This window comes from Lemur catta, chromosome 5 (genome assembly GCF_020740605.2).
Source record: "Lemur catta isolate mLemCat1 chromosome 5, mLemCat1.pri, whole genome shotgun sequence".
NCBI lineage: Eukaryota > Metazoa > Chordata > Mammalia > Primates > Lemuridae > Lemur > Lemur catta.
In genome coordinates this window covers 16,954,877-16,968,035 of record NC_059132.1, presented here as the reverse complement: position 1 = coordinate 16,968,035, position 13,159 = coordinate 16,954,877, and the positions used below count along the sequence as shown (strand labels likewise).

General features: G+C 47.7%; 1 protein-coding gene across 4 annotated transcripts in view; it reads left to right on the top strand.

The window, feature by feature from the left end:
- TENM2 (teneurin transmembrane protein 2) overlaps positions 1-13,159 on the top strand; it is a 1,161,672-nt gene that overhangs the window by 1,062,318 nt on the left and 86,195 nt on the right. For all 4 annotated transcript variants that reach the window (XM_045551217.1, XM_045551218.1, XM_045551220.1 and 1 more), the window contains one exon: positions 12,965-13,111. In XM_045551217.1, coding sequence (XP_045407173.1) covers positions 12,965-13,111 — 147 coding nt within the window. The remainder of the gene's footprint in view (positions 1-12,964; positions 13,112-13,159) is intronic.

Here is a 13,159-nt window from a genome sequence, read left to right as displayed (position 1 = left end):
ACCGTTCAATTATCCATTTAGCTGGAATGTGACTTAGCAGAAACAGACTGCTGTTTTGCATGTTTAAAATGTATTCTAAAGGAGGGATTTTTGTTTCTCTGTAAATGAGAGGATTTCGAAGAGGAAGCTCTTGCCTTCCTAAGGGCACACTCATTATGCAAAACTAGAGAATGGCACCTAACAATAGCATCGGCCAGATTGTTGGAATTCTGACTACCATTCGATGCTTTTTCAGGAAACAAAAGTCTCCTTATTCCTCTTACTGCACCACACGTAAATGCACCTCCTGAAAGCAGCTATGGTGAAATTTGCAGATAAAGACCCTGTCCTGGTCAGTGGCCTCCCCACCAAGTCCTTGATCAGCTAAACACTATGTTTAAGAAAAAAGAGTTTCAGAGAGCAGGATAATAAGTTCGTGATGCTCCAGGGTTACCTGGGTCACATGGATGGGAAGGGTGAGTGGCAGATGGCTCTGAATTCATGACGGAGGGTGGGCGTGGGAAACACCCATGCCAGCGAGAGGAAAGAAAGAGGGTGAGAAAGCAGAGGAGAGATTGGAGTGTTTTTATTGCCTCTGTACGAGGTAAAAAGTGCCATAAAATGAGATAAAACTTGGGCTACTGTATGAGGTTATTTGACACTTAACTATTTAGTGACCGAGTCTTCAGAGGATCTGGAGGGATTGTTGGTAAGGAAAGCTTGATGGATTAATACAGAAATATATATGTGTAGACAGATAGCTAGAAAGAGCTTTTTAGGTGTGTCTGAGTGCCACACTCACATGGGTCAAGCCAGCCTGTAGGGACAGAAGGAATGAAAATTCCGGAAGTAATAACTGGGAGGGTGCTTGTTGCTAGTGCAAAGAGGCCCTGTTGCCAAGAAGAACTAGATGAAGCTGGAAGAATGCATGTCGCCTCCAGGGCTGAAGTCACTATGTTAAGAAGGGCTGGGCATTCCCTTGCTGGGGCTGTTCCATGTGGGCTCCTCAGCCCTGGCCCTGCAGACACAGCACCCCCCCCCACCCCCGACTTGATGGCTTTCTTTGCTCTTTGGGCACCGTGATGCTCCCATGCTGCCCTTCCCCTCCATGTGTGTTCTGTAATTTGGAATGGCCACTCGGAGAGGAGGGCGGAATCAGCGAGAAACCCAGCCTCTACAACCTCATGTGCTCACCGGTTCCCAACTGAGTTTGGCTTGTTTGCACACTGTTTTATGGGCCGTGTATTTTATCCTCTGTTTTTATGTCTCAGACGCCTTCCCTTCCAGAGGGACATGTAGGGAAACCTAAACACATCCAGCATTAGCCGTGCCCCCTAGGGTCACAGAGCAGGGCAAACCCGTGCCCTGCCCAAGCCTTCACCATGACCTACCCAGCTGATCCTGACGGCCTCCCCCCAGCCAGGCCACCAGATTCTGCCCTTGCCCTATCATCCATCTGTTCTCCACCCAGCACAGAGGATCCTTTAAAAATTCATGCCAGATCAGACCACACCTCTGCTCAAAACCTCCCAGTGACTTAATGCAGAATAAAGCCAGTATCTTGTCAGAATGAAGCCAGGTGGACTACGAAGCCCTGAACCTCCCTCACTTGCCCCAGCCATACTGCCACCTCACCGTGCCTCCAACACCCCAAGCACTCTGGTACCTACAGTTTCCTCTGCCTGGACTCCTGTCTCCCAAATACTGGCATGATTTGCTCCCTCCGTCCTTTAGGTTTATCACTCAAACATCATCTTATTAGCCAGGGCTTCCCTGGCCACCCCGTATAAGACAGCGACTCCGTCACACACTGCCCCACTACAATCCGCTTTCCCTATTTTGCCCTAGAGCAATCATCACCATCTGACATGCCACAGTAATATTTTTATTTGTTTATTGTGATTCTCCTCCCAGTAGAATGTAAGATCTTTGAGAACAAGACTGTGTCTCTTTGGTCGACCACTGTACGCCCCTGTCTAGCACGTGCCTGGTGCATGAGACATGCTCAGTGAACATTTATTGGATGAAGGAAAGGTCTACTGCAGAAATCGCCATATTGTAGTCACTCAGTAAATGATCCATATGGGAGTGGTCTCGCTCCTTTAGGGTTTCCTTAGTCCCTGATTCCCACACACTAGACTCATCAAGGACTAAGGACAGAGCAGGAGACAACACCAACACCCCTGACAGGGTGACCACCACACCACTCCGGCAGGACGCCAGAGGGGACTTCTCCGAGCAGGGTCCTCGTGGTGCATGGTCTGGTTCTCAGCTTCAGAAACCCTGCATCGTTTGTGTTAACAGAGTGGGCCAAGCCCCAGACTGCTGCCCTCAACGCTACCCAAATTCACATCTAAACCCCAAATGGCCATTCTGTAACCCACAGTGAAGAAACTCCACATCTCCGTATGGGAAATGGCGTTAAAAGCAGATTGCTTGGGGAACAAGCAGCATGCTAGTCTGAGGTTGCCTTCTCCCTGTAGAACAGAGGGGAGCAAAGTGCACAGGCTCAGAGTCGGAGGGGCCTGGGGTCAAACCCTCCCACCGACCCCTTGCAGTGGTTCTGGCTCTAGGCAAGTTCTTCAACTTCTTTGAGTGGCAGCTTTGTCAACCACAAATGCTGATCATAGTACGAACTTCACTTGGCCCTTGAAAGGGCTCAATGGAATAATCAGGGTGTGAACTGCTGAGCACCGGGCGTGCCCTCACAGAAGGCGGGCTCTGTTGCCTGCCCCCAACCCTAGTCACACCAGCACTGGCTCCCTCTCCACACCCCAGCAGACCACCCCTTCCTGTTAACACCCTTTTCTGAGCCAGGTTGAGCTTTCTAAGCCCTGCGATCCTAGATAGTGTCACCTCGCACACCTCTTATGTTTTTAAGGGGAATCCTACAGATAATTTATCGCATCCATTATGTGCAGATCTTACTCATGCAACTCTCGGGAAATTACCTCGTTTTTCTCATTTTCATTTAGGCCTTTGGAGGGCACCTTTCTGGGGTCTTTGCCCTACAGACTACACTGATCCTATTTTAAATAATAGCGTACAGTCCCTTCCCATCGCCAATTCAGGTGCAAATCAAAGGCTTTCCAAAACCACACAGACCTTTTTGCCACCGTCCCAGGATACTTTTAACAATAACGATAGTAATAATAGCTCTCTGTTGTGGAACATTTACTGTGTGCCGTGCATGATGTATTCTCTCATTTAAACCTCAACGACCCTCTGGGATAGGGACTTTTATTGCTTGGGCTTTACAGATGAAGAAACTAAGGCGTTAAAGATCTTATGATTTTTGCCCAAGATCATGCAGCCAAAGGGTGGTGCTGAGATACGAACCCAGGCAGCCTGGATTCAGAGCCCACTCCCTTCATGACTCTAAGTACTGCCACATTGTCACTGAGCTGACCTGACACTTTGGCCATGGGAGGCCGCAGAGTCTGTTGCAGAACCCAACATACTAAAACAAGTAACTCAGTATAAAAGCCTGTGGTCTCTTTCTTGCCCTTGGGGACCGCCACCTCTGTCCTCACCTTCTGCCTCCATGACGGCCAATGAAAAGAGCCCAGTCCTCACTCTGGTCCTCCATGATGAGCAATGATCCCAGACTGCCTGGCACTCAGGAGTCTCCTGGGACGCCAGACTCCCAGTGCTAAAACCTGGACAGTGTCAGGCAGACTGGCATGGTTGGTCACCCTGTTTAAGAACAGGGACTAAGGAGCCATCTGCCTGGTGTCAAATCCTGGCCCCATCACTAACAGACTCTTTCCTTTAGCCAAGTTACTTAACTTCTCTGTGCCTCCAATGCCTCACCTATAAAATGGGAATAATAATAGTACCCGCACCACAGGGTTGTTGTGACAATTAGATGAGCTAATGCATGAAAGGTACACATGCGTGCCAGCACACAGAATGTTTCGATGAGGGTTTGCTATTATTGTTGTTATTACATAAAGAGCTCCCTAAAATCCATAATTTCAATCCTGGGGCAGATTCTTTGCCTAGCTCTTTTAACATCTATTAGAAACAAACATTTAGTGATCTCCTTACATTTCCTCAAGTTGTGCTAGGAGCACCACCACCAACAACAACAAAAAAATGCCAATTTATTGTTGGCCTGATTTTACATTAGTCAAAAGAGAGCCGTCGGCCCTGCAGAAGTAACAAGTCCGTGCCCACAAGCCTCTTAGGTGTTATTTGTATTTTTACGACCCTCCTGTGGCTATAAGAATGCTCAGTGGGTGCAGAAATTGGATATTTAAAAATAACAAATAAGAAATCAAAGTCGCACCTTGTCCCTATTTCCATGCCAGTAGGTGCCACATTCATTATTTGCTGGACAGCTGTGGGAATAAGCCGTGCAAGGTACAACAACTTGATTATCCTCCAAGAACCAAATTAAACCATTGGGCTTTCTTATTATTGTTATCCCCGCCTTTGTGTGACTCTTGTCACGCTCTTCATCTACCAGTGTGCCTTCTCTTCTGCTCACTGGGTGCACTAGTCTGTCTCTTCCAGTCTGGAGGTATCTGCTTCTTGCAAGTTGAAAGGCAGGGATCCACGCCACTTTCACACACAGCCCCTGTCGTCAGCTTGGTTTGGGCCCCTGTGCTGCAACCAGCTGCTGCTTTTGCTTGGGAACGTGTCATCCTTCCAGAAGCTAGAAGTGTGGCCTGCAGGAAGCACTTCCTTTTACGTGGCTGCTGAATTAAGGACCTAATGAAGCAGCAAAGAAACACCACACAGTTTTTTTTAATGCATCCATTCAACAGATATCTTTAATGCACTAGGGTGGGCATTGGGAAAACAGCCATAAACAGCTGAGCCAAAGTCTTGACACTCTCGAGGTTTAGAGGCTCCCAAGAAGATGGACATCAAACCAATGGTTCTCAGCCTCTGCTGCATGTAAGAATCACATGGTAGCTATTAAACAAAGGGCGGGGGAGAACCTGATGCCTGGGTGTCTGACCCACAGAGATTCTAATTTAATGGGGGCGCAGCCTAACACCGGGATTTTTTGAGGCTCCCAGTTGAGTGCACAGCCCAGTTGAGACCCTCTGCTTTAAATAAAGGATTAATTAGAAGCATGATGAGTGCTGTGGAGGAGGAGGGGAGGGTGCAGTGAAAGCGTGTAATGGAGAGGAACCCTGAGCTGGAAGTCAGGAAAGTCGTCCCCAAGCAAGGACCAGCTGAGCCCAGGGTGAATGGCTTTAGCTAAGGAGCATGCAGGGAGTGTAGTTCAGAGAGAGGGATCTGCAAAATCCCAAGGAAGGATCTAGGCTATGTTCTAGAACATAGCAGGGCGATGTAGCTAAAGCCCAGAGAGCAGAGATAGAAGTGACATGAGATGAGAAGGGAAAAAAGGGCAGAGCCAGATAATGCAGGGCCTTCGAGGCTGGTTTAGAGGGTTAGGACTTAATCCTAAAGCAGTGGCTCTCACGTTGAACAGGCATCTGGATCCCCCAGAGAGCTTGTTAAAATGCAGGTACCTGGGCCCTACCCGGAGGTTCTGATTCGGTAGGTCCAGGATGGACCTCAAGAATGTGCATTTCTAACAAGTTCCCAGGTGATGCTACCGCTGGTCCCAGGACCATACCTTGAGAAGCATTGCCCTAATGTAAAGCAATGGGAGAAACCCCTAGAGGATTTTCAGCAGGTGCATGGCACGAATTCGTGTGTCCTTTAGCAACATAGTGATATTCACTCCCAGAACTAGCCCTTTTGATTAGGTGAAGGGGAATAAAGAAAGGTGATGTTCCAAGGGACCCAAGCAGGCACTGCAAGGAAAGCACAGGCCGCGTTGGATCCCAACGCATCTGGTTGATAATGGTGATTCACTTTGAATTCACTAAGTAACTGACATGGGGTTTCCCTCCCGGGAAGAGCTGTTCGCAGTCACTGCTGCCCAAACCTTCAGTCTCCCCCTCCCATAATCCTCTACTTGGAAAAGGAAAGTATTAATAAAAGCTTGAAACATCAAAACAGTCCAAAATAAGATGCATCTTTCTTTCTCCTTTTTCTTCAAATGGTGAAAGGATCGTTTTTCCTTCTTTCTCCCACGGCTAAGGCTGAGCCGACTGCCTTCCTTTTCCGCGCAGGCAGAGATGATGCAGCTCAGTGAGGATCCAGGTGCATGCAGGAAACATGCGGCACAGACAGCTGGATCCAAATGTACATGGTCTCACGGAGGCTCTGCCGTTTCTGTTGCTGCTGGGTGGCGGGGAGTGATTCCTGCCTTTCGAGCCAAAGACAAGCTGCAGACCATGGGAAGGATCACTGGCCTTCCCAGCGCCTCCAGCCCGGCATCCCCAACACTTGCATCTCCACGAACCCTTAAAGACAGGCAGACACTTGAAACAAAGGGAAACATCTGCCTCTCTCTATTTCCCACGTCTTTTCTAACAAAGCAGGGACAGCTGTGTAAGGGCAGGTTCATAGCTGCGTGTCCATGCCAATTCGCGCCTGGAAACAGAGTCCCCCCACAGCTCCCTCCTGCACACACGGGTGAGCAACAGGGACAAGCCCTGCCGTTTTCCAGAGACCAGAATGTTTCTCTGGCAGCCAGTCTTCCAAAATTACTTGGAGGTTTTCCCCAGAGTGTCTCGAAGCATTGGATTAATTTTCTGAGCATTTGCCACTGCTGTTTAGTATAAATGGCTACTGAACCCCTGGTGATCCCCGATCCCCAACACCTCAGCTGTTTTCAACTATAAAGAGCTCTGGAATGTAATGACAAATGCTATTATTAAATAATTTCCGGTGCGTGCTTCTTAATACCAATAATGCACAGCTCCAGGAAAACACTGATATTTAAAACAGTTGCGGGGTGGGGGAGGTGGTAGGGAGCTGTTCCTAATTAAGTTAATATTCAGGAGTACAATTCTTCCCAGGAGAGAAAAAGCCCCCATTTATTGTGTCTTTGACTCTCCTGAGCCTCATAATTGCTTCTAGCTTCACTGGGTTTTCTTCCCACTCAGGCAGACCACCGTGGCATTGTTGGATTTGGGGCTGGTGGTCGTCAAGGGAATGAGGATTTCCTAGGACACAACACAGTCACACACTGAGGACAGCAGAGAAACCCCACTTATTAACTTGAAACAGGGCAGGCTCTTGCTTTCTTCCTGATCTGGGAGTAACCTGCACTTCGGGCTATGCCACGAAGAGAAAGTCTACCACTAATGACAATATTTGTAGTAACAACAACTATATCAACACTAATAATAAGTGTTACTATCTACTGAGCACTTACAATGTGCCCAGCTCTGCTAAAATCTTTGCCTTTAGCATTTTATTTAATACCTCTGTCGTCTGTGAAAAAAAGAAGTACGGTATTGTCATCATCCCTGTTAAGTTATTCAATCAGCAAACATTTATTGAGTGTCTCCTATATGCCAACCATTTTTTCTAACCACTGAGACTATCTCAATAAACAAAAGAGGCAAAAATCTCTACCTTCCTGGAGGTTGTATTCTATTGGGAGGGCCAACAAATAAGATTAATCGGTAAAATATATAGTGTTACAAACAGGCTGAGGCTCAGAGAGGTAAATCTGCTGGCCCAAGTTCACACAGACAGCAAGAGGCAGATTTAGGTTTCACTTCCAGAGCTCTGATTCTAAACCAGGTAAAGGTTTTCTCCCTAATTGGAAAAAAAAAACAACAACAAAACTTTCCACAAGGATTTAACCCAGGAGTAGCTCTCCTAATGGTCTCCTGAACCGAACAGGGCTGTGTCACTTCTTTGGCGTTTCTTGTCATCTGCTGCATTGACATGCAGCCCGTTTTGTGTTTGCGCTTGCATTTCCATCTGAGGAGGGTGTTGCCTTCTATGCTTTTCTTAGGTTTGTTTGACGTTGAATATTAAAATCCTGTTTCTCTCTCCATACCCCCTATGCAATATTAGCCACTTATTTCTACCTCTAAATTGCCACACATGGCAGAACATTTCTTGATGCTTTTTTAGAAAAGCCTTTTATGGTAATTACAGCTTTCTTCAAGTGCATTTATGGTCCCCTTTTTACTGTACCGTAGACATTATTTTGCTCATGCCTAATTTTTGTTAAGGCAAAAAGCCTGTCTACCTGGTAACTGTGTTGACAGACTTTTTTTTTAATGGTTGGAATTTATATGTAGAAAGTCTTGGAAACTATTCCATTTCCTCTCTGCCAAAGGCATTGGAGATGCTGATTTCAGTTAGAAGTTATTCATTCATCATTCCCCCCAACTATTTATTGAGTACTGGCAATCCAAAAGTAAACAAACTAGACATAGTCCCTCCTCCAATGCGTTTACACCATAGCAGGAGTGCCCAGGGCAGCTGCTCAGTTGTACACTGCACTATTCTAGGGGCACCATTCAAATTGTAGGCAATGACAATATGCACATTTATTATGATAATTTTCTATCAGATGACAATAAAATGTCTCAAGGAAGGGCTGCCACATGGCCTAGCAAGAATCAAGGAGGTGCCAGACAGTTGTGATACAGTAGGGTGGATAGGGTGGCATAAAGGAAATGATAAAGCTGTCGTGACAAGTGCATCTCGCCTGAGCTTGGGAGTTTTGGAAAAGCTTCCAGGAGGAGATGACTTCTGAATGGGGATCTGAAGGATGGATTGCAGTTAGGGAGGTAAGGAAAGGACAAGTGGCTTAAGTTGGACCAAAGCCTAAAATGGTACTGAGATAGGCTGACGTGGTAAGAGCCAGTTCATGTGAGGTCTGCAAGCCAAGTTAAGGACTTCGGACTTTGCTCAGGGCTCAATGGAAAGCTACTGAAGTGTTCCCACAGTAACCAGAATGGAGAGAAATGGAGGCTGGTGCAAGACTGGAGGCAGGGAGGAGGGGTAGGAGGCTTTGACAAGAGTCCGGACCAAAGATGAGGATGGCTAGAGTTACTGTAAGGGCAGTAGGGTTAGGAGTAGAAGGCAGACTCCGAGATATTTAGGAGGAAGGACAGGTAGGACTAGTTACAGTTAAGAGGAAAATTAGGCAGGATGTGGTTGGGATTAGATACAAGAGGTGAGAGAAAGGTAGGAGGCGGGAGGAAGTTTCATTCTTGGGCAATGGGGCATATGGAGGTACCATTCACTGATCAAGGCATCAGAGCGTGCAGGGAAGAAGGGTAAAGAGGCCAGATTCCGTTGAGTTTGAGATGCTTCTAGGTGAACAGATGGGGATGTCCAGGTGCAAGTTGGAGTCCAGGCCTGGAGGTCAGAAGACTGCAGTTGAAGATTCAGGAGCCATCAGAATCCAAGGGGATATTTTAGGGTTTGTTTTTTTAATCCCCGATTTCTGCATCAGTTCACCATAGGTTGGGATATGATAAAAAAAACAGACCAAAATCTTACTGGTGGCCTTGAAATGTCTCCCTGGGAAGGGAATTTTTAACCTTGGAAAGGGAGGTCCCTAATATCTTCTCGTGACCCTCAGAAGAGTTCGTAGATATAGGTGAGAGTGAAATGATACCACACCGCCGAGTTGTTTTCCATTCATTCAAGCACCTACTGTGTGCCTGAAACTGGACCAGGCTCTGGGATCCAACAGCAAACCACCAAGTCTCGGAGCTCGTGGGGCTGTATGTCTAGGACAAGGTTTCTCAACCTTGGCACTGCTGACACATGGGGCTCTATCTTTCTTCATTGTGGGGGCTGTCCTGAACTCTGTAGGGTGTTGAGCAGCACCTCTGGCCTCTACTCAACCGACGTCAGTAGCATCCTCCTCAAATTGTGACAATGCTATCTGTCCCTGGAGAGAGGAAGGGAGACACAGTTGTCTAGGGTCATGAGAGAACCTGAAGCCTCCAGGCAGCCGGCTTGCTCTAGCTGCATAAACAAGGAACGAAACAGGTGTTCCCCAAGGGACCCTATTTCAGTGGTCTTGGAGGCAGACACTCAAGGGGTCAGCAGTGCTAGCCTGGAATCCAGAGGCCTCACACAGGAGACTTATCAGACCCCCGAGTGTGAGCCCATAAACCCAATCCGACTTCGGTCACATCCTTTCCAGAGAATAGCCGCCACCTGATACCCGTTTGCCCTCCAGACTAATGACTTCCTATATTTTGTTTTTCCTCAATCAGAAGCTGGCTTTGCACTTTACAAACACAAAGAGTCACCTCCTCAGAAGGCCACCCGTAGGATGAACTTGTGCTGGGGGTAGCTTGGGGTTGCCTAGCAACGCCACGCACCTGCCAGGGCTGCTTTCTTCCTCTTCAAGCTAAAAGCAAAGTCCTGTCCATTAATTCCCAGCTGCCCTGAAACTTCTCAGAGATTTGCCAGCTTCCTACTGTTCATGTTTTCATCTTCTTCATATGATGTGGAGAAAACCCGCCACTGTGGTCTGTTTATCTCACTTCAGTTGGTCTGCAGGGGCTGGAGGGGAAGGGAAATCAGGAGAGAAAGCGAAGGGGGGAAAAAGCCCAGCCTTCGATCTAGGAACATACGTATTTTGAGTGTGTATCTCTGCCTGACGTGCTAGCATTCTTTGCAAATTTAGATTTTTATGTAGTGGACATGGGTTTTCTATACAATGAGGCTTCTGTTGAGACTTTGGGCATGACTGTAGTGAGACATGAGACCTCAAAGTAGCTAAATAACAAAGCACCAACAAATAGATTCCCTGCCGAGTGAACGTTGGTAGGTCTGTCATTTAGTGTGTTCTCTGTGATCCTGTCCCCAAAACTCCACTGGGGGAAATTGTAAAGCTGGAGGGGGCTGGAGGTCGGAGTTACTCTCTTTTCCTTGGGAACCTGTGAAATGTCTTTTGGGCTTTTCCTACCGAGTTCCATTTTGCTCCTGCAGAAACGTTTGTGGCATTTCTCTGAGTCTGAGGGTGGCTTCCCTTCCGAGCTCTCTCTCACAACACACACAAGGGCTTTCCAGGCAGGGCCACGGTCACCTCGTTGGTAAGGAAAACTATGGAAACGTAAATCTGGGCTTTGTGAGGATGGGTGTGGAGACCGAGCAAGCCTTTCTCGAGGTGTGCAAACACCGGTGCTTCATTCATTTGCATGCGGGATTTAGTGCTAGGCTGTGCAGCAAAAAAGCAAACAGATTCCCTGCTAACGGTCTCTTGGTCTGCTCTCTCAAGGCAGCTCAGCTTCGCTACAGACCGCCCCACGCAGATCTCCTCTGTTGCATACCCTCTTCTCGCAGGGCCTAAGCCATAGCACATTCTGGAAAGCATGAGAGGCAACAAGCACCGAAGAGCAAAACTCCTCTTCTTAAAGAAGTAAAACTCGGTTGCAGATCCTCGAGACCTTTCTTCTTAGGAGGAGTCCTTTAAATTCCCACCACTGTCACACGCACAAATTAGGTTCATCAGCATCCTCATAGGGGACACTCAAGAGAAGAGAGGGAAGACACTAGACAAAGGCCTCTGGAAGGCCGGAGAGAGAAGCAAGGGAGATGCCCGCATTCGATGCACAAGATTTGGGCCAGGAAGGTTTCAAATCAATTACCTCCTTCATTATAAAGCTCTTCCTGTCTCCGTCACGGCCCAACCCAGCCTGCACTTTGTGCGGTTTAAAAATAGAAAAAGATGGGAATAGAAATGGTGGCAGAGGTAGAGAGATAAGATTCAAGACAGAGATAGTTAGTCATAGAAGTTACTTTGTGGGGACAGTGAAATTAATGGTCATTGGAGTATATTTAAATGAAGTAAGAAAACATGCTTAGAGTGCACAACTCTGTAAATTTACTAGAAGTCATTGCATCGTACACTTAAAACAAGTGAATTTTATGGTATGTGAATTATGCCCCAGTAAAGCTGTTAAAAGAAAGAAAAATGAAAACATATCTAGGAATTCTTACCAGTAAGTAGGTTCTGTGGGTGTGGCCACATTCTACCAATTCTCTGCTTTTCTCTACATCTTGTTAAGGGCAACAGAGGCTGTGTGAGCGAGACCTCTCCCTTCCCTCTCCAGTGCCCCCCTGTTCCTCCTTCCCCCCCCCAGGCTCCCTTGGTCCAATCTCAGGTCGGGAGAGTGGTAGCTATGGTCATTTTGGGTGCTGGAGCACGTAGGGCATCAGGTAGGCGGCTGATTTCTCTCTCTCTCTCTCTCTCTCTCTCTCTCTCACACACACACACACACACACACATGCACAGAAAAGAACGAAAAGAAAGTCAAAAAATAAGAATTACCCATACTCCACTGCCCTTCCCCCACGCACATGTATATTCCTCTGGACACCCAGCGCCTATTCCTTTCACAGCCTTCAATTCTGGCAGTATTTTTAAGTTGTGCCGTACATGGATTGAGTGATAAACAGCCAGCGTTTTTAAGTGCCCCCTTAAACCTAAATATTACCTGTACAAGAACATGAAAATAGCCCAGCAGATCCTCAGTCGTGGAACGCTCCTGATAATCATATGTAAATATAGCTTTAAAACTCTGAAAGATGGTGGGCACTTTGCCTCCATCCTGGGTTGATAGGGAATTTGTTCTCTTCTACAAAAGGCACTTCTAGAAAAAAGAAAGAGAAAGAAAGAGAGAAGGAAAGAGAGAAAGAAAGAGAGAAAAAGAAAGAAAGAGAGAGAAAGAAAGGAAGGAAGGGAAGAAAGAGAAGGAAGGAAGGAAGGGAAGAGAGAGAGAGGAAGGAAGGGAAGGAAGGATGAAAGGAAGAAGGAAAACGAGAAGCTTGTTTTGAGGCAGCACCATCCTGAGCTACGGACTGGCAGTCCCAGCCTAGCTAGTCAGCTCAGCGCTGGTTTAGTTGTCTGGGATGTCACTGAACTCCCCGCTTTGGGAAGGTTGCCTCTGACCCCTTCACCCAGGTCTGCTGTCACTGGGGACCCCTGCATCTGCGGCCCCCGCTGTCTTGCACCTGCATGTGTCGCCTGCTCCCCCGACTCTCTGGAAGGCAGGCGCGGGCCCCACTGTGAGGCTGGCCCCGTGGCTGCCCTGCGGCCTTGCTTCCCTCTGCATGGCCCCCCTGCCTCCCGGCTCGGCCCCGCGTCCCTCCTCCTCATCCTCTCCATTTCTCCCACCAGATGGCTGCCCTGATTTGTGCAACGGTAACGGGAGATGCACACTGGGTCAGAACAGCTGGCAGTGTGTCTGCCAGACCGGCTGGAGAGGGCCCGGATGCAACGTTGCCATGGAAACCTCCTGTGCAGATAACAAGGATAATGAGGGAGGTAAGCAAGCGTCTTCTAATTCCCAGCCCCTCAAGAGCACGGCGTTGT